Source organism: Schizophyllum commune, assembly GCF_000143185.2.
Source record: "Schizophyllum commune H4-8 unplaced genomic scaffold SCHCOscaffold_6, whole genome shotgun sequence".
In the NCBI taxonomy this organism is placed as follows: Eukaryota; Fungi; Basidiomycota; class Agaricomycetes; order Agaricales; family Schizophyllaceae; genus Schizophyllum; species Schizophyllum commune.
This window is the reverse complement of record NW_026089543.1, coordinates 176,228-202,005: the sequence shown is the minus strand read 5'-3', so window position 1 is coordinate 202,005 and position 25,778 is coordinate 176,228. Positions and strand designations below refer to the sequence as shown.

General features: G+C 57.9%; 8 protein-coding genes across 8 annotated transcripts; 6 read left to right on the top strand and 2 right to left on the bottom strand.

Moving 5' to 3' along the window:
- Window positions 1-76: 76 nt before the first annotated feature.
- SCHCODRAFT_02541145 (uncharacterized protein) lies at window positions 77-2,083 on the top strand (the record flags this gene model as incomplete). Its single annotated transcript, XM_003031915.3, has 4 exons — window positions 77-176; window positions 233-494; window positions 1,055-1,084; window positions 1,194-2,083. The coding sequence occupies 4 exons, from the start codon at window positions 77-79 to the stop codon at window positions 1,594-1,596; spliced, it is 795 nt and encodes a 264-aa protein (XP_003031961.1). The 3' UTR covers window positions 1,597-2,083.
- Window positions 2,084-2,205: 122 nt separating this feature from the next.
- Window positions 2,206-6,884, top strand: SCHCODRAFT_01189408 (uncharacterized protein; the record flags this gene model as incomplete). The annotated part of the gene is made up of 11 exons (XM_003031916.3): window positions 2,206-2,493; window positions 2,551-3,229; window positions 3,306-3,310; window positions 3,366-3,450; window positions 3,608-3,987; window positions 4,040-4,730; window positions 4,781-4,803; window positions 5,190-5,352; window positions 5,403-5,444; window positions 5,501-5,670; window positions 5,741-6,884. The coding sequence occupies exons 1-11, from the start codon at window positions 2,246-2,248 to the stop codon at window positions 6,879-6,881; spliced, it is 3,627 nt and encodes a 1,208-aa protein (XP_003031962.1). The 5' UTR covers window positions 2,206-2,245.
- Window positions 6,885-7,642: 758 nt separating this feature from the next.
- Window positions 7,643-9,505, top strand: SCHCODRAFT_02667501 (uncharacterized protein; the record flags this gene model as incomplete). Its single annotated transcript, XM_003031917.2, has 4 exons — window positions 7,643-7,828; window positions 7,881-7,925; window positions 7,989-8,942; window positions 9,002-9,505. The coding sequence occupies 4 exons, from the start codon at window positions 7,643-7,645 to the stop codon at window positions 9,503-9,505; spliced, it is 1,689 nt and encodes a 562-aa protein (XP_003031963.1).
- A 528-nt stretch (window positions 9,506-10,033) lies between these two features.
- Window positions 10,034-13,585, top strand: SCHCODRAFT_02624805 (Opi1-domain-containing protein). Its single transcript, XM_003031918.3, has 9 exons — window positions 10,034-10,164; window positions 10,220-10,533; window positions 10,589-11,041; window positions 11,234-11,363; window positions 11,523-11,737; window positions 12,010-12,130; window positions 12,285-12,455; window positions 12,529-12,858; window positions 12,911-13,585. The coding sequence occupies exons 1-9, from the start codon at window positions 10,077-10,079 to the stop codon at window positions 13,363-13,365; spliced, it is 2,277 nt and encodes a 758-aa protein (XP_003031964.1). The 5' UTR covers window positions 10,034-10,076; the 3' UTR covers window positions 13,366-13,585.
- Window positions 13,586-13,629: 44 nt separating this feature from the next.
- On the top strand, window positions 13,630-15,823 carry SCHCODRAFT_02624802 (uncharacterized protein). The gene is made up of 5 exons (XM_050345263.1): window positions 13,630-14,408; window positions 14,459-14,956; window positions 15,008-15,063; window positions 15,113-15,203; window positions 15,254-15,823. The coding sequence occupies exons 1-5, from the start codon at window positions 13,821-13,823 to the stop codon at window positions 15,671-15,673; spliced, it is 1,653 nt and encodes a 550-aa protein (XP_050199864.1). The 5' UTR covers window positions 13,630-13,820; the 3' UTR covers window positions 15,674-15,823.
- A 319-nt stretch (window positions 15,824-16,142) lies between these two features.
- On the top strand, window positions 16,143-18,813 carry SCHCODRAFT_02624798 (uncharacterized protein). The gene is made up of 9 exons (XM_050345262.1): window positions 16,143-16,303; window positions 16,403-16,421; window positions 16,470-16,519; window positions 16,566-17,150; window positions 17,200-17,697; window positions 17,748-17,803; window positions 17,853-17,943; window positions 17,992-18,573; window positions 18,623-18,813. Exons 4-8 carry the CDS (start codon window positions 16,599-16,601, stop codon window positions 18,382-18,384), a joined length of 1,590 nt encoding a protein of 529 aa, XP_050199863.1. The 5' UTR covers window positions 16,143-16,303; window positions 16,403-16,421; window positions 16,470-16,519; window positions 16,566-16,598; the 3' UTR covers window positions 18,385-18,573; window positions 18,623-18,813.
- Window positions 18,624-20,361, bottom strand: SCHCODRAFT_01151835 (uncharacterized protein; the record flags this gene model as incomplete). The annotated part of the gene is made up of 3 exons (XM_050341111.1): window positions 20,142-20,361; window positions 20,048-20,086; window positions 18,624-19,988 (listed from the first exon to the last, which is right to left on the bottom strand). Exons 1-3 carry the CDS (start codon window positions 20,334-20,336, stop codon window positions 18,624-18,626), a joined length of 1,599 nt encoding a protein of 532 aa, XP_050199862.1. The 5' UTR covers window positions 20,337-20,361.
- A 467-nt stretch (window positions 20,362-20,828) lies between these two features.
- SCHCODRAFT_02503724 (uncharacterized protein) lies at window positions 20,829-22,562 on the bottom strand (the record flags this gene model as incomplete). The annotated part of the gene is made up of 3 exons (XM_003032363.2): window positions 20,829-22,202; window positions 22,258-22,311; window positions 22,362-22,562. 3 exons carry the CDS (start codon window positions 22,560-22,562, stop codon window positions 20,829-20,831), a joined length of 1,629 nt encoding a protein of 542 aa, XP_003032409.1.
- Window positions 22,563-25,778: the final 3,216 nt, after the last annotated feature.

Here is a 25,778-nt window from a genome sequence, read left to right as displayed (position 1 = left end):
CTCGACGCATCCTCTCCGCCTATATTGAGATCTACTGCGCATATACCGGCTGCGTGGCTCTCGCAGACATCGTAAGATGAACTTCAACATCGCTTCAAGAGCTCAGCCGCAACAGCCGAACAGACCGGACGCGAAGCCCGTAGTGCGTACCCTCCAAACTTTCCCGATGTTCTATAGTCCGTCAATATCTCGAGTTCTCTGTGTTGCACCCACGGCTCGACGTCTGCTTCAGGCTACCGCGCGGCGTTACACGCTAGCATCTCTGGTTTACCACCGCAAGTCCTCGCCCGCAGTCCAAGTAGTCAAGACCCATTTCTCTTGTTACCCTACAACATGGGAATGCGTCCCAATTTCTCTGCTGGCTCCCCCGAATCCCCCACTCTACCGCCCTCGCTAATACCTCTGTCAAAGATCGGCTCCGCCCCTCACGACGCGCCACCGTATCCGTCGGCGATCTATCGGTTGCCTCGGGAGGATGGAAGCCTGATTACCACGTACGTGTAAGTGCGGTCTCTATTGAAGTTAGGACCCCGTCTTCATTGGATTCAGGCCGCAATCCATTCAATGCAGGCAGCTGGGATGCGCAAGGGACGCAGGGCGCGGGCGTCGTGCAAGCTTACAAGACAGCTACCATACCTCGGAAGGAAGCCTGCGCACCTCAGCCGGAAGCCACGACGCCTCCGACGGATGCCATCGTGCCTCACTAGGAAGTCGTTGCAACTCTTAGGAAGCCACGATCGCGGAGGCAATGTCCCATGCCGGTACATACATCATAGAAAGCGCTAGCCGCCTCCAGGTCTCAGACACCCGCCGTCGCGGGCAACGCTCTTAGACTTCCGCGCTCGGGTTTCGCTTTTTTCTTTCTCTTCGCCTTCGAGCTTCGTTCTGTTCTTCCTCTCGCGCGCGTCTCTACCCTGTACGCGTACTGGGTCCTTTCAATCGACGCGCCGAAGATCGTAGTCCAGCCAGGAGACGCTCAGGATGGACCGCTTAGTGGGCGTATGGTGCGTCTCGCAGTCATGCATGCCCACTATCAACTGACTCGCCCATCTAGCTATGGTTCCCTCGCCCTCCTGAACCTCTGGTCAGTACACTTCCCTCATCCACTCACCATCTCTTTCCATTCATGCACAACCCCATTGCCTTCTTTCCTCGCTTTCTTACATGCGTCCTGTATCCTGACTCATCTTCAGGATCTCCCTCACCGGCCTCGCACACGCCCACCTCCTCACCTGCAGCGAAGCATCTCCCATCCTCGGCGAGGCATTCTCACCCCATGTTCTCCTCTGCGCGATCGCCGCCTTCATCCTCGCCGGCGCGCTCAATCTACTAGCGGGAGGCTGGGTAGGCGTGCAGGCGTGGCTGGCCGCGCGCGCCTGGGTCGCTGCGCATGGCGAGGGAGGCTTCGTGGGTGCTGGCAGAACCGGGGATGCAGACGGCGGAGGATCGCCCGCACTGGCGATCTTTGCCGCGGCTGTCGCGGGAACGCTGATCCTGGCTGGCGTCGTCAATCTGACGGCCGCAAATCGCGTTAGGCGGGCGGGGATTGGGAGGAAAGGGCGTTACGCGGTCATTGGGATGGAGGAGAAGTGCTAGATGGGCGGATCCCTCACGAGCGAAGATGTCGCAGTCGGAGAGTTTCCATGGCGAGGCACATCGCTCGCCATCGGTCGCCAACACCGCCATCGACATACCCTGCTCTATCGGCGACTTGAACTGCACTCGGGCGCTCACTCCGTATCGACTTCGGCGATCCCGTGCGATTAGGTTGGGGCGGTCCTTTCCCAGACCTTCATCCTCTCCCACCTCTCCGAGCATCATCCCTTCATATATACCCCTCGCCTTCCCTCCTTTGGGATCGAGCACTTCCCGACCAACCATCGTATCATATCACGCGCTCAGCGCGTCACCTCCAAGTCGTTCTTCCCTGGTGGCATATGGCGTACCTCTTGACCCCACAATTCCGGTAGTCTTTCCGCGTAGAAGTGGCGGCCTTCGCTATACTTATCCGACTCCATACACGCATACAATGTAACAGTAGTGTACTATATCGCCGCGCAGCGTTCAACTTGACCGGTCGTTGGGGTGCATCTAGCGCTCGTCGTTGGAATAGAAAACTAGGACAAACAGAACGCCACATAATAGTCGGGAAGTTCCGTGCACCGCCCACGCGGTGACGATCTGGTTGAGCTCTGACCACCATCTCGCCACTCCGCTTCACGTTTCCAGGACATACTACAGAACCATGGATTCTGGCCCTCCGCCTGCCTATCGCGATCTCTGGTTCGATGACGGTAATCTCGTCATCCAGGCTGGCCAGGCGCTCTTCCGCGTGCACAAAGGCGTGCTTTGCTTTCACTCCAACGTCCTCCGAGATATGGCTTCACTCCCTGCGCCCGCCTCTTTCGACGCATATGAAGGCGCTCAGCTTGCGGAATTTCCCGATGATGCACAAGATATGCACCACTTCTTGCGTGCTATATACATCCCGGAGTGCGTAGCGGCGGACTGTCCGTCTGTTACTTGATCTGTTGCTTACGATTGGCCTAGCTATTTCCTCCCTCCTCCCGAGATGACGACATTTGAGAGATTGGAAGGCGTACTCCGCTTGGCTCATAAATATGACGCCCCTTCCCTTCGTCGACGCGCTCTCCAGCATATGGCCCGCGCGTGCGTCACTGACCTGGACGAGCTGAAGGACGAGATCAACTTGGATCGCTCGTACACCGCGACCTTCGATGATCTCAGCCCACTACTGAAAGCTGAGATCGCGCTCGCTCGAGAGGTTCAGGCTCTCTGGGCACTACCGATTCTCCTTCTCAACATGAGCCTGTGCGATGGGCACGAGATCACTGGAACCTGCAGATATGCGGGCAAGCTGCGATCCCTGTCCATCGAAGACACGATAGCATCCCTCTGCGTGTATAAGGCCGTTATGGATTCGGATATCCACAACATCTTCTACAGCGAGACGTGCGGTAGCCCAACGTGCACGCGGCGGGAGAAAGCCGTCGTGGCGGTGGATATTGCCAGCACGCGCGTGAAACCTCTGACAGCACTTGACGAATGGGTGAGCAAGGGTGCATGGGGCGCTTGCAGTCCAGTATGTCGCTCGATGGCCCGCGTCGGGTATGTCAAGGAGAAAAGGCGTATATGGGACTCGCTCCCTGAGGTCTCCGGACTGCCTCCATGGGATAAGCTTCTGGAAATGAAGAAGCTGGATATCGAAGTAAGCGCACTCCTTACGCCGCTAGGAACGACGCGAAATTGAGATAAAGAATAGTAGGGACGCCTTGATGCTGTAGCCTGAGTATGTCTATCTAGTGCTAGACGCTGTAGTCTCTGTCGAGACTTACCCTCATTAGTTTTGATGCCAAGAATGATATACGGAATCCCCGGATGCGCGCTGGATCCAAGATCGCGCAGGAGTTTCCAGACGCGATGTTAAAGGTAAGATGCCGGCTTGTGACATGCGAGTACAGATGGTTATGTCTCAGAAGGAAACTCGCTCTTCATTGATTATTTCGCGATGGCCTGCGCTTGGGAATTGAATCGGACTTGACGAGCCTTCGGAACATGCGGAAAATCAGCTGGTGAGCACGTGCAGCTGTGCCACGCCTGCCGGCCCGACATCGATTGCGCCTTTGCTCCCGCCACCATCGAGGTCGAACCGCCTCTGCCAACATACGTCGCCGTCGCCAGCGAGTCAGGAGCCTGCGCTGGCTCTCGAGAGTTCGCCGACGTTGTGAGCATGGAATCGACTTACCGTGACCTCTGGTTCGACGACGGCAACCTTGTCATTCAGACCGGTCTCGCGCTTTTTCGCGTGCACAAAGGCGTGCTGGCCATTCATGCGACCGTCTTTCGGGATATGGTGTCCCTCCCTACGCCCGCCTCGCAGGAAACCTACGAAGGTGTCCAGCTGGCGGTCTTCCCAGACGACGCCCAAGATATGCGTCATTTCCTACGTGCTTTGTACTTCCCGGAGTATGTCGTTTTCATCGCGTCGGCCTGATTTCCCCTGACACTTCTTGACTAGTTACTTCCTCCCACCGCCAGCTAGAACATCCTTTGGTGTACTCGAGGGCGTTCTTCGACTCTCGCACAAATACGACGTTGGCCCGCTTCGACGGCGCGCCTTGCAGCACCTGTCCATCACATGTCCGACGGAGCTCGCAAACCTCGAAAACGAACTCGAATTGGAGCGCAGCTACGACATCGAAGATGTTGCTTGCACTCTCAAAGCGGAACTAGCCCTTGCGCGCGAAGTTCAGGCATTATGGCTCCTTCCTGTACTCTGCCTGTGCTTGGCACGTGAGGAACGGGAGGACTACATCTCGCGACCGATATGGATGGGAAAGGAGCGTGGGATTGCGCCAGACGACATTTTAATGTGCTTCTTCGCCTACAGAGCGATTGCGGACGCGAGAATAATTCATTTGTTCTTGGATTCGTCTGCGGGATGTGGCAAAGTGGGATGCGATCGAATACGTCGTGACTGGATCGATGATGACGACCTCGAGAGCCTTCTCATCAGTCGGCCTTTGACATATCTACGTGATTGGATCGACGCCGACAATGGACACATTTCGAGGCTCTGCGACGTATGCCTATCGGAACTACGCAGAAAATTCAAAGATGAATCAGAAAGAGTTTGGAATAACATTCCACGCGCTATGGGACTTCCACCCTGGGAGAAATTACGGGAGATGAAGCGAGAGGACCTTGAGGTACGCCACTCGTATCCTCAACCGCATCGAGTACGCTTACCCTTATCTAGGGGGCGGCCACTATGTCCGTTCCGTAATTTACATGACTGCGCGCATGCACACTATTTTGTTCGATTAACCTTCTGCTTGATACCTATACCGCGCAATGTATCGTTAAGTCCACTTTCTTGTCGTTGGAGTAGGGATCCCGGGCCGTAGGCCCGAGCCACACGCCTATACCACCGCGTAGACACGTGTGTAGACCAGCTGCTATCTCATCCCGAGCCATCACCAGGCCGTCGCCCCGAGGATCCCCTCGCTGGGCTAGCTAGGCTATCCCATCGTTTGATTGAACTTCGGCGAGTGCCCGAAGCCACGTGAGAATCACCCGAATTTCGTTTTCCTTCTGATCCCGACCGTCATCTCCCCTTTGGTCATCCAACTCTCCATGCAAAACCCGCTCAATATATCTGACCTCAGGTTTCTGATCTTTCGAGAGCTTTGGCCTCCTGATCTCGGTACGCTGCGACTTGTCTGCAAAGGATGGTACCCAGAGGCGGATCAGGAGTTCTGGTCACACGTCGTCCACATCATACCTTTGTTGCGCCTCATTCCCGAGAGTGCGTGGGCAGAAGACACAATTGTACGACTTGCACATACGTGTGAAGCGTCCTACTGATACTCTCATTCCAGGAACTACCGCCGGGCGCGTATGGTCGGCGACGTAGAAATTTCGTACGCTTGGCTTGCTTTTCCTCATTCTAAACATGCTCATTCATACGATTCCCCAGCGGATTACGCGGCCTTTGGAACCTCAGGACTGGGAATCCGTCTCCAAGCGCGCACGCTTCGTGAAGGCCCAGTGCTTTGTGGACTTGACTTTCATGTTGTGTTCGCCCTCCTTGGTCGCCGCCATTGTCGCCTATCCTCCGCCCTCCGTTCCGCTGTTTCCCAACCTAAGGTCTCTGACAGTGCAACAAATCATCCGCCAGAGACCAGCTCATCAGCGCTGATATCCTATATCCTTACAGTACGATCACCTGGATCAACAGCCCGACAAGCGATGCGAACTTCTTCGACCCCGACCAGTTAGCGGATAAATACCGCGATCTCAGGATGATCCATCTGGGCGTGGGCGACGAGCGGCACCCGCTGAGGAAACATGTAGTCCTGTCGGTTGCCGACATCGCTCAGCGCTATGAGGTGCGGCTGGCCCGCGCGCTGGCTGCTTGCAGATGTCTACAAGACGTCACGCTCTACCTGGGCGATGCAGGTCAGATCGCGCCAGAAATCATTCTCGTGCTGTCGACGAGCATGAGGATCCGCAAGTTGCGGCTCGAGTTTCAAAGTCTCGCGGCGGACGATGTTAGTATAACGGAGTCCTGGTCCTTCCCGAGATTCCCCGCTCTTCGCAGTGTTGCGATATTTGGGCTGCCGCTTCAGCGCGCATGGAGGCTGCTGGGCAGTACAGGGCGCGACTTGGTTGGCGACATCTCCATCGACCAAGATCCCAATTGCAGCAACCAGCCACCCTTTTCCGTCGAGTCCAGAGACATGCTCCTCTCGATCCTTCGCTCTATACACGATCAATACGCGCCTTACCGGTCCTTGCGCGCCCTGTCTCTCGAGGGCACGCACCCTCCCAGCTTGACTTTCGACTTCAGCGACATCGAGATGTTCGCCGTCTTCCCGCACATGACCGACTTTGCGCTCAACTTCGAGTACGCGCAGGTAATAATTACGGATCGCGACTGCGAGGCGATCGCCAGCTGGTGGCCCTGTTTGCGCAGCTTTCACATCGGAGGCTCCGCGAGTCCTGCCGTACGTGGGTCGCGTCCTACGCTTACCCTTCGCGCCCTGCTTGCATTTGTCGAGCGGTGTCCGGAGTTTGCGTGCTTGACGCTGCCGATGGACGCTACGGCGGTGCCTATCCTGCAGTCAGATGCAAGTGGACGAGCGCAACGATATTGGGCGCTGAAGGAGCTCGCGGTACAGGACTCGCCTATCGGGAGTGGAGAGGAGCTGGGGGCCTGGATGGCGACGACATTTCCGGGTTTGCGCCAGGTCACCTTTCGTTCTCCGGAAGAGGACCACGACGATGTGGACAGAAGGAGAGACGAGTGGAATCGCGTCAAGAAGCTAAGTACTGGGAAGTCTGCTCATGAATGGTGAAAGGTCAGCCGTATTTTTCTATTCGAATGAGCAGCGTCTGAATGGCGATGTAGCGTGAGCAGTGACACAGTCATCGTCGGTGGCTCGCGCTCTGGGCGAAGAGCGTCGTGGCGCAGTTGGAGAGCCCTGCGCGAGAGGGACCCGTTCCTACTTTGTGTGTCGCCATAGACGTCTTCTACACCAGCATGGCCTGCTTTCTTGCCATCTACGTTTGGGCAGACCTGAGCGCATACCTATCAACAGTATTTCCCGGTCTGCGCGACCTCGATTTCCGCTTCCCCTAACCAATGGACGAGGACACCGAGATATATGCTGAAGAGTGGGATAAGGTCAAGATGATCGTCACTGGGCGGTCGGCTAGCGATCCTCCGGAGCCGATATACTTGTAGACTTTGAGGTGGATCCGGATTATCGTCACAGTATTGCTCATTCACTGTGTCGATTATCCAGCGCGCACACGCGAGTCTGGCGAAAGCGGAGCCAGCGCGACAGGTCTCTGGTTCCCCGGCGGTCCAGATATTGTGACCAGGCGAAGCGGGCCACGCGAGATCGGTCGGGTACGCTGAGAGCAGGCGCGTGGTTTCCCACTTGTACGAGTGGCAGAGATGTAGATATAGCTGTCGCTTACTCGCTGTTCACGTATATTCCACGCGCAGAACAAAGGAAGCTTCGGGAGATGCCCGAAGCCACGTCACCCTACAGTTCCTTTCTCTGCGACTTGATCCCGACCATCATCCTTCCTTTCGTCTCTGCCACCCGCCATGACCAGCCCGATCGAGGTCTCTGAGCTCAGATTCCTCGTCTTCCAGGAGCTGGAGGCCTCGACACTGCGCTCGCTTCGACTGACGTGCAAAGGATGGTATCCAGAGGCCGATCAGCTGTTGTGGTCGCATGTGTCCAAGCTCGTGCCGCTGCTGCGACTCATGCCTGAAGATGCTTGGACAGAGGTATGTGTCTACTGCGCTTAGTCGAAGTACGCCACTCATGCAAACCCTCCAGGATCTGTCACCGCGCACCTACGGCGGCCACGACCGCAAGAACTTCGTGAGTTCCTCCTTCATCATTTGCCATCGACACGGTATGATCATTGATATAATGCCATTTCAGCGGTTTACGCGACCTCTGGCACTCCAAGATTGGATACCTGCTCTGAAACGTTCAATCTTTGTGAAGGAACAATGGATCTTCCATTGGGACATCTTGCGACCCGCGGTCTGCGCGGAATCCGTCGTTGGCGTCATCATCGCCTGCCCGCCCCCCTCTGTGCCACTCTTTCCTCATATGCGGTATCTGCTGTTGAATGGCATGAAGGACCACGTACCAGCTTACCAGCGCCTCGTCGAAATCCTATACCCTCAGAATATGGTCACACAAATCAGAGGCTCGGCAGACGAGGCGGACTTCTTCGATCCCGGGGTTCTTCCAACAAGGTTTCACAATCTGACGACCATATATTACCTCAGTCTGTACGATGAACGCTTTCCTCGCCGGGATGATGTCGCCTTGACGGGCGCCGACGTTGCGCAACGCAATGAACTTCGGACTGCTCGCACTCTGGCCGCTTGCCCGTGTCTGAGAGATGTCAGGCTGTACCCAGCGAATGGAGCGGTCGCGCCCTGGATCATCATCGCCCTGTCATGCAGCACGTCCATCCGTCGGCTTTGGCTCGACTTCCAGGATCTCAAGAACGATGAGATTCGCATCCCGGAGACATACTGTTTCCCCCGATTTCCCGCCCTTCGCAGTTTCCGTACATCCCAGCTAACGCTCCTGTGTGCCCGGAGGCTGCTGAATAGCGGCGGGCGAGAGTCCGTGGGCGAGATAACAATCCACCAAGAGCCTAGTATCCCGGGTAAAGGGACTTTGTTCGTCACTTCGCGAGACGCGCTTCTCTCCATCTTCCGCTCGCTGCACGATCAGTATGCGCCATACCGATCTCTGCGCTCCTTGTCGCTTGAGGGCACCCTCCCTGCCATGGCGTTCACCTTCAGCGATATCCAGATGTTCGCTGTGTTCCCGCACATCACCTGCTTCGAGCTCGACTTCGAGTACGCGGAGATCGTGCTCACGGATAGCGATTGCGAGACCATCGCGGGATGATGGCCCGGCCTGCCGCGTAGCTTCCGCGTCGGGGGGGGGGGGGGGGGGGGTACGCGAGTCCTGCGGTGTCGAAGGAGCCTGCCGTGCTCACGCTTCGCGCCCTGCTCGCGTTCGTCGAGCGGTGTCCGGAGTTTGCATGCTTGACGCTGCCGATGGACGCCACGGTTGTGCCTACGTTGCAACCGGACGCGAGTGGCCGGCCGCCGCGGTACTGGGCGCTCGAGGAGCTTGTGGTCCAGGACACGCCTATCGTTAGCGGAGACGAGGTGGGGGCGTGGATGGCCGCGACGTTCCCTGGGCTGCGCAAAGTCGTGTATTATATTCCAGAGGTGGACTCAGAGGAAGAGGAGGAAGAGGGGGAGGAAGAGGAGGAGATGAAATTGCCCCAAGCGCTCCCCTCAGGAACATACGGGGTGCCCGTACTACACAAAGTGCCAGAGGAATACGATGACGATGCGGACTGGAGGTGGAATGAGTGGCAGCGTGTCAAGAAGACGACGACAGGAAAGTCTGCAAACGTTTAGTGGGAGATGATGTATGAAGAGATCTATAGGCCTTTATTCAGAGCGTAGATGGCCCACGCCGTCCGCATCGTCCTATCGATTCGAGTATCTGTCATTTGAGGGATATGTACGCGGTTTGCCGTTTTGCATGCGAAGATGTGTGGCGGGCGGTCGAGCTCAAGGCCAGACTCTCACGCCACAATCACAGAGCCCGAAGATTGTGCGATATCATCGCTCTGTAGCCACATCGATGAATGACCTACCCCAAAGACTTGAGCCTCGAAGCAGGTGATTCCGTTGTACCTTCGATCTCCCAAGGCAGACAGGTAGAGTACGAGCGATAGCCCAGCTTCACGGGGGCCAGACAGGCCAGGCAGAGTCCAAGAGCACCTGTGAAACTCTTCGGGGGCCGATGCCAGGGCCGTCGGCGTCGAAGGCAAGCCATATGGCGATCAGTGACAATATCAACCGTGGGAATGTTGGGCGGATGCGCCCCACGTGATTTGACGATATGTCCTTTCGCAGAACAAAAGACATGTGATTACACTGTTTTCCTCCTTCCCCCCTGCTCACCGTCCACAACGACGCCGAGATGGACTTTGGCGATCGCCCAGAGGATGTGCAGATAGCAGCGCGCGTACTAGGCTCTATGAGGGAGGGTGGGGCTGCGCCAGATAGCGGTGTGTGGACTTCGTCGTGCACGATAGCTGGACACTGAACTGTGGCGCCCACCAGATACGGCGTCGACGAGCACGACGGCGATGACTTCGGACAGGGAAGAGGGCATGTCGGCGCTCTCCTCCCAGACCTCCCTTACCCCACAAGACGATCCATCAATGACTGCGGGCCCCAGCTCGTCGGAGTTCCTTCCCCGCCTACAGAATGCGCATCCCCTGTTCGACAGCGCGCTGCGAGCGTATAGCAGCACGAAGGCGTCGTCGCGCGTCGTCAAGTTTGGCGCGGAGATGATGGAGAACACGATCATGCGCGTTGGGGAGCGCCTCGTCGGCGAGGGGATCGACGAGTTCGCGGTGCGGCAGTTGGATAGGGTGCGTCTACTTGTATGCCCGTCACACCTCACTTCAGCTGACCTCTATTCCCTAGCTCGATAGGTACAGACGACCGTCACAGTCATCAAGTACGGAGACGGCGCCTATGCGGAGGAAGAAGACGCTCGACGGCACGGGCAGCGAGGTGGACTCCCCCACCGGCGAAGCGGACTGGCGATCGGCGAACATGGACGTCGACGAGCGCGTTGGCGGGTGGCTCGAGTCGAGCAGCGCATCGCACTCCCCTTCCTACCCCTCCTCATCGCAGTACCGCTCCCCACCCCCATCGTCCGCCCCCTCCCGCCCGCGGAGCCGTTCTCGGAGCCGTTCACGGAGTCGCACGCCGACAAGTCACCAACCAGAAACACCACAGCCCTCCCAAGAACTCCTCCCCACGCCTAACTCTCGATGGCAGTCCCTCATTATGGCCACGCCGGGTGTCGCTGCGGCGGTACGGATTAGTGACGATAGTAGGAGACGGCTAAGATTTGTGCTAGGGTGGTTGGGGGTGAGTTTTTGCTCTTGTCGCTATATACACATTTCACCCCGTACACCCTACGTCTGCTTCCTACCTCCCCATTCTCCCCGCACAATGCATCTCTCCCGTACTTCCCACTCATCCCATCCCACACTTCTTGTACTTCCCCCTCATTCCATCCCATATTCCTCATTCCACATTTATACTAACATTCACCCTTAGTACGCCACCCAGCACATTGATGGTCAGATCCTGATCCTGCGCGACCTGATCGCGAGCCTGCAGCCGCTAACGCCGGCGGAGGGACCGCATGACCCTGGGCCGGAGGATGAGGAAGCAGAGTCGTCTCGAGGTGCGTCCTTTACTGCCTTTGTAGGGCGTCCTTTACTGCCTTTGTAGGGAGTCCTTGACTCCTTCCTGTGTGATGACATCTCTACCTCCTCCCTTCTCCCCTCCTCATCGTCCTCTCTCCTCTTGGTCTATGGCGTTGTTCTTACAAGTTTCCATTTAGGATCAGGTGCCTCTTCATCCCGGACAGCATCAGCCTCAGCCTCAAACTCCACCTCGAGAGCCTCATCAGCATCCACCTCGCGAGCCTCAGCCTCTACCTCGCGAGCCTCATCCGCCCAAGCCCATCAAGCCTCGCAGACGGTGAACTCGATCAAGAAGGATTTGGTGACGACGGTGCGGCAGGTGGTGGGCGTGGTTAGTCAGTATGGGGGGAAGGTGAGTGTTGGTTTGGTTGGTTGGTTGATTGGGAAGGGTGGTTGAGCGATTGTTGGGTGGTTGGTTGGGAGGAGTTGAAGGATCGAAGGGCGAGGATGTGTGGGCGATGTTTCGAAAGGGGCGACGTTGAGTGAGCCCGATGTGGAGCGTTGCTTGTGGTAATGGTGTTGTTATGTTGCGTGTCGAAGAGCGTTGCGTGTTGGGTGACGAAGAGCGGCGCGGGGACCAGCGAGCATTGATCACCGACGAAGAGTACTGACCAACACCCTCAGGGCGTCCTCCAACCCGACGCGCGCAACCGTGTGCGCGGGTTCATCCTCGGGCTCCCGTCGAGGTGGCGGATGACGGCGCCGGCGGTGCAGACGCCAGGCGCGGCGGGGGCGGCGGCGGATGGTGAGTGCTTTCTCATCCTAGTTATGGTGAACGTGTTCTCTGCAGCGGAGTCGTGGTGAACACGCTTCGCAGCAGAGTCGCTTCGTCCGCATTGGAGTCAAGGCTTTCTGGCATTCATCGACCGCCCGCACTACAGTCGCTAACTCCCACCCAGGCCACTTCTCCGGCCCCACCTCCGGCTCTCGCAAGGCGAAAGGCAAGGCCGGGCACGAAGTGTCCGGCAGTGCGAACACGAGCGCGACCTCGAGTCCTCGCGTGCGCCCGTATGAGCTGCCCGCTCCTGGACCTGCGCATCCGCATTCGCACGCGCGACACTCGTCCGGAGGTGCGTTTGCTCATGCCGGTGCTCTGCCAGCATGCGCTGTCGCTCACGCCGCGAATGCTTACGCGTTCGCCAGACACCAACGGCCACTCCCGGCATTCGTCCGCTGGCGCGGACGCCCGCGCCGACGCGAACGCGACCGTCCTCGCCGCGCAGCGCATCCTCGTGCTCGCGACGGAGAGCCTGGACATGATGCGCGGGGTGACGAGCGTGGTGAAGGATAGTTTGGATCGGGCGGATGCGTGGGTGGGGAGGTTGGGGATCCCGAGCAGTCAAGGTACGCCGGGCGACGCGCACGATGCGGATAGGGAGCGGGAGAGCTTTTTGAGGAGCAGGGAGAGCTTCTTGGGGGCGAGGGAGAGCCTTTTGGGGGCGAGGGAGAGCGCGGTGCGGGAGACGGGGGAGGGTGAGTCTGTCGGTCCTGGTCTGCGTGAATGATGTGCTGAGCTCGGATGCAGATCCAGCGACTGGTCTCGGCCTGTCGCGCTCGTCGTCGACGTCGTCCCTGCGTGGTCTGCTGGATTCGACGTTCCCGCAGGGGCTTGAGGGGCAGGCTGGCGCGAATGGGCACGGCGGGTTCGCGAACGGGCAGGGTGGGTTCGCGAATGGGCACAGTGAGCACGTCAATGGACACGGTCATGCCCGCCACGGGAGCGGGAGCAGGTTGCCAGAGCTGAAGCTTGGGATCCCCGAGCATCGGATGAACGGCACCGTGGAGCAGAGAGTGAACGACACCGTGGAGCATAGGATGGAGGATGGTACTCCGTCGGCGTTCGCCCAGGGCTTGCCTCCCTTGGGGAGTCCTACGATGGCGGGCAGTCCGTCGCTGGCGCCGAGGGTGGGCAATCTCAGCCTTCGGGACGAGGCGATGCATGGGTCTAGGCCAGGTAGTGCTATGGACCTCGACTCATAGCGGGCGCGAATGAAGGAGGTGGTGTTGGTGGATGAAGGGGTGGCAGCTTTGGAACGAAGGCTGAAGGACGAGGCGGCTGATCTCAATTGCACGCTCTTTGCTATAACTTATTCTGTGTGTCTTTCTCCCTCTATCTATATATGCATGTCTTTTGTATCTCTACCTCTCTGGACCTGCTTCTGATTTATACAGAGCTGCCTGCCATTGTTCGTCCGCCGAGGGAAGTTCGACTCTGCACGTGCACCGCAGATCATTGATGAGACCACCACTTGGATCAAGCCGCCATGATGGACGGCGGGCACAACGGACTCATGGCGCGCTTCGACAGCCGGCGGGCGACATTCTTCTTCCCTCCGCACCGACGGGCCTCCCTGAGCGTAGCTCGGCCCTGCTGAGGCTCAAGCCCTCCCGCTTTTCTCGACCTCAAGATGCGCGGCGCATCGTCCATTCGTTATATGCTCCGCAGCGGCGGCGCGCGCTTCTGCACGCTCATTGTCATCATGGTGCTCGGCACTTTGTACTTCCCATCCTTCCCCTCGCACTCGGAAGATGAGGGGCTCGAGGCCCTCCAGCCGACGGAAAACAAGACGCTCTCGGAGAAAGCGGAGAAGGCGGTCGAGCTCGCGCTCTCGGACACGAGCTCTGCGCGCGGCCGGCACCGCTGTCCGACCCCACGATCGTCCAAGACGCGCGCGATCGACCACGGGAAGCAGACGTGTGTGCCGCTGGGGTCGCCGTCGGCGGTGTTCGCGGTGTCGCTGTGCTACGAGCGCGACGCGTATGACGCGTTCACCGTGCGCGTGCGGCGGCTCGACCAGAAGGCGTGCGCGGTGATCGAGGAGCGGGGGCCGCAGGTGGACGACGAGGAGGTGCGGAAGCTGGTGAGGACGACGCGCGGGCCGGATACCTTCTGGCTGCGCGTCGATGGGGCGGAGCGCATCAGCACGCAGTCGAGCGCGTACGAGGGAGGGTGCTCGTACAGGTTTGACGTGCCCGTGAGGAACGCGGGTGATCTCTATGTGGACTTGTGGCACGCATATGAGGTGCGCATGCGTCGCTACTCCATGAGATGCGACCTTACTCTGGAGCCCAGGAATACCAGGGATTCGTCGAGACGGACGACATGCGTTCACTGCCATGGCCACCACTCCTCCAACATCCTCTCCTCTCGCAGACCCTCCGTATCCCCTGGGGCTCCTCCGACTGCCGCCCGTACACCGTACCACCGATCTTCGACTCCCACCGCGCCGAAGTGCCCGCGCCCCTCGCCCCCGCGGACCACGCTCTCGACGATCTCCCCTCCTGCGCGGGTCTCGACCCCATCCATGGCGCCTACTACCCTGCGCACCCGCTCGATGTACTCTGGCCGGAGTGGAACTACCCGCAACCGCATGGGAGACCCGTGGGCGGGCGCTACCGCTTCATGCCGCACGACTGCGAGTGGCGGCATGCGGGGATGCGCCCGGCGAGCGCGCATAGGTGTACGAGAAGGAAGAGCAGCGTGTATGTGCTGGGGGATAGCCATGGGCGGTTAATGTACGACGGGATGGTGTTCAGGCTGAACGGGACGCGGGGGGTGATGCATTCTTCGGTAAGACTGTTTTCGAATTGCCTAGGGCGGCTTGCTGATGAGCAGTCGTAGCCGAAGATCGAGTTCAAGACTGCGAAGGTTGGGCAGGTCGACTTTGCTTTCCAATGGTATGCTGGCCCCGTCGATCTGCGGAGTTGACAGTCTGACGATCTACAGGGACCCTCGCGGCGAACTCATGGTCACCGAGCTCGACCAGATATGCGCGACGCTGATCGAGCGCAGGGTAGATGTCTTCTTCGCGAGCATCGTATGTCCCTCGTAACCGTGTGCGCCCGGCCACTCACCCACCCTCGTCAGGCCTTCCATCTCGCCATCGACCAGCCCGCACACGTCTTCCTCGCCCGCCTCGAGCAGCTCTTCGACGCCGTCGACCGCTGCAAGCAGCCCGCCGCGCACGGCCACCGCAGATCCCAGACCGCCTACGCCGGCCCCCGCACCCGCGTCCTCCTCGCGCCCGCCGCCATGGCCCCGCGCCAGGACGCCGCGGCCGCGAACTCGCGGCAGAAGTCCACGAACGCGCGGCACGCGCACTGGACCGCGCTCGCTGCGCCGCTGGCGCGCGCGCGCGGGTGGGCGCTGCTCGACCAGTTCGCGCTGACGGAGCCGATGGCGTGGGAGCCCATGTTCACGGATCGGCTGCACTACTTGTTGACGGACGCGCATGAGGCGATTGTGGACGAGGCGGTGGGGCGGACAGGGTTGTGCCCGGAGGAGTAGTGTGGGCATTGCGATTTGGTGCGGGTGCGATGTATGTATCTTTGATATCCGGTCTCGTATATACCTGGTGGTCTTGGCTAATGTGTACATTGATGAGTATGATGTCTGGTTGAGATTGCTCTGCTTCTTGTCCTCACTTGTCACTCCTTCACCAGGCTTTCGACCGTCGTCCGATCTGGCATCCAAGGTGGTCGGGACGAAATCTCGCCGCCGACCTTTGTCGCGGAAGCTTTGATGCAGCCCAAAAGGCCCAAAAAGGAAGGTGGGATCGCGTGCAAGGGGCTTGATCCCGAACCTACCTCGTCTCACCCCTCCGCGCAATGTGTCGGATACGTCGCCTGTCCAGAAACCGGTGCGGGGCAATAAGGGCGGCCGGATATTGCTGATTCGAACTGTTTACATTGGACGAACGGCGGACGGTGCGTGTCCTTTAGTAGCAGGACCCATTTGAAGCTAAATGATCTATGCAGGACTCGTGAAGCAGGGTGCGTACCACAAATGCTCAGTAAAAGGGGCCCGCACCTTCTTCGATGCCGGGTCACGGCGAACAAGTCCTCGCCGGACTTTCCCCCTTACTCTCTTTGAGTTAGACAGGCCGGAACCAGATGTCTCGCGACGGGGTGGCGGCAGGTTCGTTTGCCCCCGCTCACCCGCTTACTGGATCCTACTTTCTTACTACCACCATTTCCCTTCCCATCCTACTCTATCCACCTCTATTGCATACTACAGCATCCTAACTATATACTACGTGAGTATCTTAACCACGACGCGTCGCATCATGGCTGATAGGCCGTAGATCACTCTATTCGAGGCTGCGCGCGGCCAGATATTCTACCGACCTCCACAGTACGTTCTACTCTCTCGCCTAGGCGAGTTTCTCAACTTTCATCAGAATACAGATTTTGGAGCGTCAAGTCTAGACAAGATGTTACACGGCGGCGGCGCGCGCTTCTGCACGCTCGTCGTCGTCATCGTGTTCGGCACTTTGTACTTCACCTCCCTCCATTCGCACTCTGGGGACGATGCCTTCTCCTCGGCGGGGCTCTTGGAGAAGGCTCAGAAGGCGGTTGGGTCCGCCCTCTCCCGCCGACACCACTGTCCAGTCCCTCGATCGTCCCAGACGCGCGCGATAGACCACAAGAAGCAGATCTGCGTGCCGCTGGACTCGCCGTCTGGCGTGTTTGCGGTGTCGTTCTGCTACGAGCGCGACGCGTACGACGCGTTCACGATGCGGGTACAAAGACTAGATCAGGAAGAGTGCGCGCGAGTGGAGGAGAAGGGCCCGCAGGCAGATCGCGAGGACGTGCGCGAGTTCGTGCAGACTGAGCGCGGGCCGGATACGCTGTGGCTGCGCGTCGATGGTGCAGAGCGCATCAGCACGCAAAGGAGCGTGTACGAGGGAGAGTGCTCGTACAGGTTCGATGTACCTGTGAGGAACGCAGGGGATCTATACGTCGACTTGTTCCATGCGTGGGAGGTGCGTATGCTTCTCTATCTTTTTGGTGCGCGCTGATTCCCGACCCAAGGAGTACCTGGGCTTCATCGAGACCGACGACATGCGTACACGACCATGGCCACCTCTCTTAAACAACCCTCTCCTCTCGCAGACCCTACGCATCCCCTGGGGCGCCTCCGACTGCCGCCCATACAACGTCCCCCCACTCTGGGAGTCCCACCACGTCGTAGTGCCTGCCCCCCTCTCCCCCTTCGACCTCATGGTCAACAACCTCCCTTCCTGCGCGGGCCTCGAACCCATGACCGGCTCGTACTACCGCGCGCACACGCTCGACGTTCTTTGGCCGGAGATATACTACCCGCAACCGCTCGGGCGACCTGTGGGCGGGCGCTACCGCTTCATGCCGCACGACTGCGAGTGGCGACACGCGGGGATGCGCGCGGCGAGCGCGCACAGATGCACGGGGAAGAAGAGCAGCGTGTACACTCTGGGAGATAGCCATGGGCGTCTGGTGCACGATGGGGTGATACACAGGCTGAATGGGACGGCGGGCCAGATGACGGCTTCGGTGAGAGGGACGTGAGGAGTCGCTGGCGGTTTTCTGACGAACATTCGTAGCCGAAGCTCGAGTTCAAGACTGCCGAGGTCGGCGAGATTGACTTTGCTTTCCAATGGTACGTTGTGCTCGTTCATTGGCTGCGTGATGAGCCTGACTGCTCCTAGGGACCCTCGCGGCGAACTCATGGTCACCCAGACTGAGCGACTTTGCGCGACACTCAAAGAGCGCGAAGTAGATATATACTTTGCCAGCATCGTACGTCGGGATTTGACCCGTTTACTCATCGCTCACAACCTCCACCAGGCCTTCCATCTCGCAATCGACCAGCCCACGCATGTCTTCCTTGAGCGCGTTGAGAAGCTCTTCGACGCTGTTGATCAATGCGCCGATGCTGAGTACGCTGGCCCGAGCACTCGCATCCTCCTCACGCCCGCCGCCGCCGCGCCCCGCCAGGACCTTGCGGGCTCGGGTCTGCGGGAGAAGAACACGAACGTGCGGCACGCGTACTGGTCGTCGCTCGTCGCGCCGCTCGCTAATTCGCGAGGCTGGGCGGTGCTCGACCAGTTTGCGCTGACGGAGCCGATTGCGTGGGAGCCGATGTTCATGGACAAGCTGCACTATCTGTTGACGGATGCGGTGGAGGCGCTTGTCGATGAGGCGGTGGGGAGGACGGGGTTGTGTCCGGAGGGGTACTAGCATGTGCGGGAGAGTGGGGCGGGATGTTGATATCCGGTTTTGTATATATCAGGCGGTTCTGGCGTTCGGTAGATGTACATTGATGAGCATAATCCTCGGGCGTGGACTTTCGAATTCAACCTATCCCTCCTTGTTTCTCAGGCGCATCTCAACCCCGTGTCGTCTTGTCAACCATGGGCGCCGTACCCTGTGCGCCCGTCAGCAATGCAGCTGCGCCCCTGTCGACAATACTCAACCTTTCAGAATTCCGTCCTTCCGGTGGTCAACATTTTCACGCGGTTCCATTCCTCGATCCTCCTGTCCACGTCGCCATGTTCTTCGTTCGGCAGAGAATAGTAAAGGTCGCGTAACCCCGGAAATGACTCGGCCATCCAGGCGCCCAGCTCATCCCCGCTTCCGATGTCAGAGTCCTTCAGAGTGAGCTCCTCGAGGCCCCAGTATCGCGGTGCACGCCCCTTGGCGTCCGTTTGAACGATAGGAACGACCGTGGCGTCCATGGGGAGCGCTAGACACGCGAACTGCGGGCAACGCTGGACGAATGCGAGCAGGGCGCGGAGCGTTAGCGCGGGGGGCGCCGTACGCACAGCGGGACTCGCGGAGCCTCCGATTGAGAAGTGGCGCAGGTCAGGCCACCAGCTCGCGAAGGCCTCGCAATTGCTGTCCGTGATCGAGACCTCCTCGAACTCGAAATCGAGCGCGAAGTGGTTGATGTGCGGGAATACGGAAAACATCTCGATGTCGCTGAAGTTGATATTCATGGGTTGGTGAGAGCCGTCCAGCGACAGGGAGCGCAAAGATCGATATGGCGTGTACTGGTCGTGTATAGAGCGCATGGTGCAGAGGAGCGCATTGCCGGTTTCGACGAAGAGGGGCGCGTTAAGCTTGCAGCCAGCGTCTTGGTGGGCGAAGATGTTGCCAGGCGCATCTCTCCCGGACCCTTGTAGCAGCCTCCACGCGCGCTCCAGGGTTAATCCAGATGTTCCGAAGCTGCGAAGGGCAGGGAAGCGAGGGAAGGAATATGACGCTGGAATTCGAATATGGTCCGTCACGAGATCATGGAAGAGGAGACTGACGCTCTGAATGGACCTGCTGCGTGACAACGCGACAATTATCTCTGGAGCGACTGATCCATCCAGAGATAGGGTGACATGCGACAGGCTTCGACAAGCGGCCAGTGCACCAGCGAGGCGTACTTCGTAGCGCTGCGCGATGGCGGACTCTGGCATGACATCAGATCGATGGTAGCGGCTGTCGCCCACAGTGAGGCTAATTTCTGCGAGATCCTGGTAATTTGCGGCCAAATTGGCGGGGTCGAAGAAGCGCGTGTTACACGCCACACCGCTGATAGAGTTGAGAACACTCTGCGGGAAGAGGATGTGGGCGAGGTGCTGATAAGCAGGTCCATAACGAGAGTCGTAGTCAACCCTCAGAGACCGCATGTTGGGAAAGAGAGGGAGAGAGGGTGGCGGACAGGCGAGGATGGCGTCGACTTGGCCTTCTAGATATTCCAAGGTGGTGAGGTCCATGAACCATTGTCTCTTCACGAAGCGAGCACGCTTCATAACGGGGATCCAGTCTTGAGGTGTAAGAGGACGTATAAATCTCTGCAGATATTATCGCGCGATAAGCCCTTGAAACGAAGGATAAAGAAGAATGAGCATACAAAGCTCAATTGTCGCCGATAGTGTTTGAGCGTTGATTCCTGATAGTCCCCGATGAGTTTTTTACAGTACAGCACGTATCATCTTGATACTCACGGTCTCTCCTTCTAGCCAGGCATCTTCAGGGATGAGTCGCAACAAGGGTAAGAACCTGAAAACGTGCGACCACATCTCTTGCTCTGCTTCTAGAGACCATCGTTTACATGTCAGTCGAAGCGCGCCGAGGTCTGTAGTGTAGAGCTCTCGGCAGATAAGCAACCTGAGTTCGGATATTTCCAGTGGGTTACCCATGGCGCATATCACGACCAGAGGCGAGTGTGATTGCCGTGGTCAAGCTGCAAACACAGACCACGTGAGATTGACGCGGCGTCGGGCTTTGCCGAAGCGAAGTTCACCATTGCACGTGAGCAAATAGTAGTTCGATGCGGTACTCTCTTGGTAGGAATGGCTGCTGAGAGGAGGAGAATGGCAGGCTTATCACGCAGCCACAATCGTCGAATGAAGGGAAAGAGTCTGCAATGTATATGGACATGAGGCAGTAGTGTAGCGTCCCCGTGAACCCGCTTCGTTATACGATGCCCTCCGATAACCGCATATCCATCCACCGTGTAGCCATCAATTCTGGGTAACTTCCCGAGGAGAAGTAGCCATACGTCGTGCGACGGCTCCAGAACCGGTCCGCAGCCACTCATGCCGGTGTACTTCGTGTTCGGACTTCTGCGCGCAGTAATCATGTCGATGAGTAGTCTGGTCTGAAAGAAAGAGCAAAGGCACCTTCGACTTCTACATGAAGACAGGCTCGGGAGGATCGCTGGCGGACTTCCCAGTGACGGCGACCTTCACGCGATCCCACTCTTCTGCTTGTCTCTCGATCTCCTCGTCTCCGTTCTCCGGGAAGCGATAATCGACCATACTCAGACCAGGGTATACCGTTGAGAGGTATGCGCCGAGCCCCGTTCCATCGTCGATCGGTGAGTCTCCGACCGCCAGGGTCGTGAGACTCCAATAACGCAACGGCCGTCCTCTGGAGTCCACTTCGACTTCGGGGATATCCGTCGCGTCCAGCGGCATCTGGAATGCCATAAACTCGGGGCAGCGGGTAACGAACGCCAATACCGCCTTGAGAGTGCATTCGGGAAGGTATTCCTGGGGATGCTTGGGGTCTCCAACACCGAAAAGACGCAATTTCGGCCACCACCCGGCGATTGTCGCGCAGTCCGCGTCATCCAGCGCGATGTACGTGAACTGATGCGCGAGCGAGAGGTAGGTCAGGTTCGGGAAGGCGGCGAACATGCGTATGTCGTCTAGTTTGAGTGTGGCGGGTACAGCAAGGCTTCCGCGCAAGGATAGACCTCGCAGGGATCTGTATGGTAGAAACTGGGAATGTATCGATTGGAGGGCAGAAAACAGGGCGCCTTCGTCCTCGGCGAAGTGGTCCTGCTCTTCGTCCTCGGCGTCTGCGTGGAGTAGATCGATAGTATGAACTGAGCGCGGACACACTCGCTCCACGATGCATCGCGCATCCGCGAGGGTCAGACCGGTTAGGACGAGCTGGCCGAGAGTCGAGTGTGCTGGCAATGCGTAGTCCGTGGGATATATCAGCTGGCGAGGGAATTTGCCGTCACGTATATTCAGAACGAGTCGCTTGATAGAAGAGCTTCTCGCTGCCACCAGCAGAGCATCGACTGCCGAGACCGATTCCAGACTGAGCGAAACGTACGATAGGCGGGGGCATGTTGCAAGCGCCTCGACTACGGAGATATTGAAGCGCCTCGCGTGTGAGATAGGGATGTCCCATCTGAGGAAGCTGCCGCTGCTCATCATGAGGGTGACGTGCGTGAGGTGAGGGAAGGCGGATGCGAAATCGTTAGGGTCGGGGCCGACAGTATTTTCGTCTGCCATGCCCGTGAACACAGCGAGGCTCGATGGATTGATCAGATATAATAGTCGTTTGTGCAGTTCCACATCTTGGAGAAACACAAAGACATGAAGAACCTTCAAGTTTGGAAGGACCACGCCCCCCGGTGGTGGGCAGGCCAGGATCTTCGTGATGACGTTGACGGCGTTCGCCATAGAGGCCATGGTTTGTACTCTGGCAAATCGGGTCCGCTGGAGGACTGGTATCCAGTCTTCAGGCCGCAGGTCACGTATAAAGCGCTGCCGTGGCTGGTTCAGCAATGGAGTGAATCAATACCACGCGATGAACACGTACGAAATTCTCGCGACGGACTCTTGCTGTCCCTCTGAATTCAGGTATCTCCTTAATCTAGAGCCATACAAGGTCAGGCATTCCCTGAGTCTTGGCATCTTACACACCATATCTTCGGCCCATGCATCTTCGGGAAACAGCCGCAAAAAAGACCATATCATGGGAGCATTGTGGGCGCTTCTCCAGAATGCTTGATCGGCTTCGGGATACCAACTCCTGCACACCAATCGGACGCTGCGGATGTCGAAGGGGTCAAAGTAGTCGAATATGATCTCCCTTAGCTCGGGCAGGTCCATCGGATTGGCCATGATGATGGCGTGTGGCAAGCGGTTCGGTGGGACCACGCGCGAACGCATCAATATTCGATAAGCGAACGCCACACTTCTTGTCCGCAGCGCTCACAACACTCCGCGCGATGTCGCTCAAACCCGACCACAGATCTCACTTTGAGCTCTCACTGTTGAATGATATCCTCAGAGGGACTATTTGCATGAGACTTCCGAGCTTGAATCTGCCTGTTCTACCAGAATCGCTTCCGTTGTCTTTTATTCGCTTGTAACGACGAAGGACGCTGCGGTCCTGGCGGTCAGGGGGCTTCCTCAACCTTCGATTACCAGAAAAAGTACAAGCCTCACCCATTTCTTCCCGGGAAGTCCACCTCGCACAAATTCGCGCGACATCCCATACCCCTACCCCGCTCTATGGATTACTCGCCCGATTTGGCGTTAACGAACTCTCCGGTGTGTCTTCGCTATTCCCTCATTAGCTCGTCCCCAGATCCTGCAGCCCAGGTGGACTTTTCTCTCTCAAAACTCCGCCGACATCCAATTGTCTCTGGAGTCAACCTGGATTTCGGGTACACCACCGCTGCCCGGGGCTAGCTTTTCCATTTTACATCGCCACAAATCGTGCGCCAGCGTCTCCTATTTTTCGCTGCAGATACGCCGAAGCTCGATGGGTAGCCTCACCGCCACGTCGACCTGCGGCGCTTAACGCAGGCGCGGAATTTCGCGCGCCGCACGGCCGCATGTTCTCGAGACGCTATAGTTTCTCCATTTCTCCCTCAGGGACGCGCGAACTTCTGTCACGCCCGGAGTGCCATATAGCACCTCAGCAGTACGCTCTCTCCAATGGTTCGTGGCATAGCCTCGGTTCTGGGCAGCCTAGGCAGCAAATTATCCTATAAGTCAGTGTCCCTTCTCGAGGCGCATACCTGCTTGTTCCCTAACGAGCGGCTCTGCCCATAGCTCGACTATTCTGGACGACGATCCCCCCTCTTAACAACCTTCATGACCTTCGCTTACCACACGACACTCTGACCACGAAGGTCATGCGCGCCGTGCGCCGCGGCGGCTCTCAAAGCGGCATAAGCCTGCCCCTCTCGAGCCGAGTAGTTGTCGTGAGTATACGCTACCAATTGGAAATACAGTGCGTACCACCGATATTGCTTCGTACTATACGCTAATGGCCATTCTAGGAAAGGCCGACGCCAGAGCACTGACGTTTTGGCCCCAGTACGTGCGTACACGGCACCTCTGCAAGCTGGAGGTGCTCGTCGTAAGGTGGTACAAGGCTCTGCCGTGTTCCAGTCTTTGTTTAATTGACCAACAATATTTACACGCCTATGAAGAACTTCCCCGAATGGAATCAAAACGGAATCTAAAGCTTTGGGTCCGCTACGGCAATTGCCGAACGTGTGGGCGTCTGTCGGAGTCCCGTCACCTGACCTCAATGTTCTCTACCCCGACCGTCATGACAAGCCTTGAAGGCGCTCGACAGACTCTGCGCTTGCTTGCCGGCGTCCAAAGTGGATCGTAGCCCTGATGGATTTCAAGATTCTCATGAACTTTACTCCGTGCACTCCGTGCACTCCGTCTCATTTCGCTCGCCGACCTCTCCGATCGCGTGTTCAATCCACAACAAACTTCTAGTCTTATGCTCCGCTCATTTGCGGTACCGTGATGAGCCACTGCCCCTGCGTCCAACACTCAGATGAACCGGATATAAATCACCGACACGTACGGTGAGTCGCGGTAGGCTGCTTTCCCAGATGCGGAAATTTACCCAGAAGCACAGCGCGGTCTGACAGGAGCGGTATGAAGTCGATGGGCCCCCGGGATCGCGGCCGTATGGTCACTCCAAGACAGCTGGAGCCTACGTGCGGTGGTGCGGTCAGTCATGAGAGGGTGCGTGTTCATTTCTTTCGCCTTGTGTCGCTGGCGCAGACCGTGAGTCCTCGCGGATCTCCGTAGGTTGGTACGTCTGTCTTTGTGGCTAAGCCCGTTCAGGATGAATGCGCCATCTAGGATGCATGCCATGCGATGGACGCGATTGGAGTGATTGCTCTTAGCGCTTTTTGGCTTATGGTATCGAGTTTCTCAAATGGCCCTCCCAAAATACGTCGACGACGACATTGGTCTCCATCTCGTGCTAGGCAATATGCCTCCGCAAACTTCCACTCAGACCGGAAGGTCGTCAGACCAAGCGCTTAGATAACACCGGCCTCTCCCCATGACGCCTTTCGGTTTGGGAAGCTCGAACTACGCCTGGTCGTGCTCGTCCTTCGCTGATCCCGTCGCCTACGGCAAGTCTTAGCGGCACGCTCTAGGTCCCCTCCCGCGAAAGCACTACGCTACCTAATCGCGTGTATGAAGCACGCTTATGGTCCACAAGTCACGACTTGATTAGTTCGCGAGATGACTGCTCTTAGCCCGCGTAAACCACTACGCTCCTAGCGTTGCGGATCCTCTCGCGAAAGATGCAGCATATGGACAAGGCGCGCCGGTACCTCGCGAGCTATACATATGCTGGCTGTACCGCGATCAATGTGTGAACCATGCCACGATGGGTCAAGCGCTGCTCTCCTGTCAAGTGTTGGTCAAGAGTACTCAAGCGTTCGTCAGCGGCACTCATGTCGATGTCATACTTATTTTCCTAGCGCCTGAGGTCGAGTTCGCGCGCTTCCCGGGAGCGCTCCCTGTCGTCTGCGCATGAGGTACACACTCCATTCCCTTTTATCTCTATTTGCGGCGCATGGAAATCCCAACAAACATGCGCCGGAATTGACAGTGCAGCGTGTTGCGTCTGACGGGAGAGGGTAAGTAAGACTGTCAGACTCAAAGCCGTAAACCTCCATTGTTCTTCGACAAGTCCTCCGTTACCCGTAACGTCGATGATTTCTACCACTTATCCAAGTACCGCTTCTAGGTCTTTGGAAGCGCATCTCCCACCCTTCCGTCCCATGAAGACGCTAGCTATTTCCTCATAGAGAAGTCAACAACTACACGAGTGCGATCATCTCTTCCGCTTTTCTCCACCGCCCAGGAATCACCCCATAATCTGACACGGACCATGCTCTTCTCGCGGCCACGCGCACTCTCCCAGCCACGCGCCCTGCTCCCTTAACCACGCGTTCACCTTCTATGACACCGACAACAATAAAATCCGGTCAAAATACGACATTCAGCTCGTAGCGGCGCGACATGCGGCTGGCGATGACCCGACACGAGGCTGGCGGTGACACG

Bases quoted from the DNA above. Each gene is read 5' to 3' on its own strand.
- SCHCODRAFT_02624805 (XM_003031918.3), top strand. From the start codon at position 10,077: ATGGACTTTGGCGATCGCCCAGAGGATGTGCAGATAGCAGCGCGCGTA. The intron at 11,042-11,233 runs GTGAGTTTTTGC...ATTCACCCTTAG, and splicing joins TTGTGCTAGGGTGGTTGGGG to TACGCCACCCAGCACATTGA. The intron at 11,364-11,522 runs GTGCGTCCTTTA...GTTTCCATTTAG, and splicing joins GGAAGCAGAGTCGTCTCGAG to GATCAGGTGCCTCTTCATCC.
- SCHCODRAFT_02624798 (XM_050345262.1), top strand. From the start codon at position 16,599: ATGTTACACGGCGGCGGCGCGCGCTTCTGCACGCTCGTCGTCGTCATC. The intron at 17,698-17,747 runs GTGAGAGGGACG...GAACATTCGTAG, and splicing joins CGGGCCAGATGACGGCTTCG to CCGAAGCTCGAGTTCAAGAC. The intron at 17,804-17,852 runs GTACGTTGTGCT...GACTGCTCCTAG, and splicing joins ATTGACTTTGCTTTCCAATG to GGACCCTCGCGGCGAACTCA.
- SCHCODRAFT_02624802 (XM_050345263.1), top strand. From the start codon at position 13,821: ATGCTCCGCAGCGGCGGCGCGCGCTTCTGCACGCTCATTGTCATCATG. The intron at 14,957-15,007 runs GTAAGACTGTTT...GAGCAGTCGTAG, and splicing joins GGGGGGTGATGCATTCTTCG to CCGAAGATCGAGTTCAAGAC. The intron at 15,204-15,253 runs GTATGTCCCTCG...CACCCTCGTCAG, and splicing joins ATGTCTTCTTCGCGAGCATC to GCCTTCCATCTCGCCATCGA.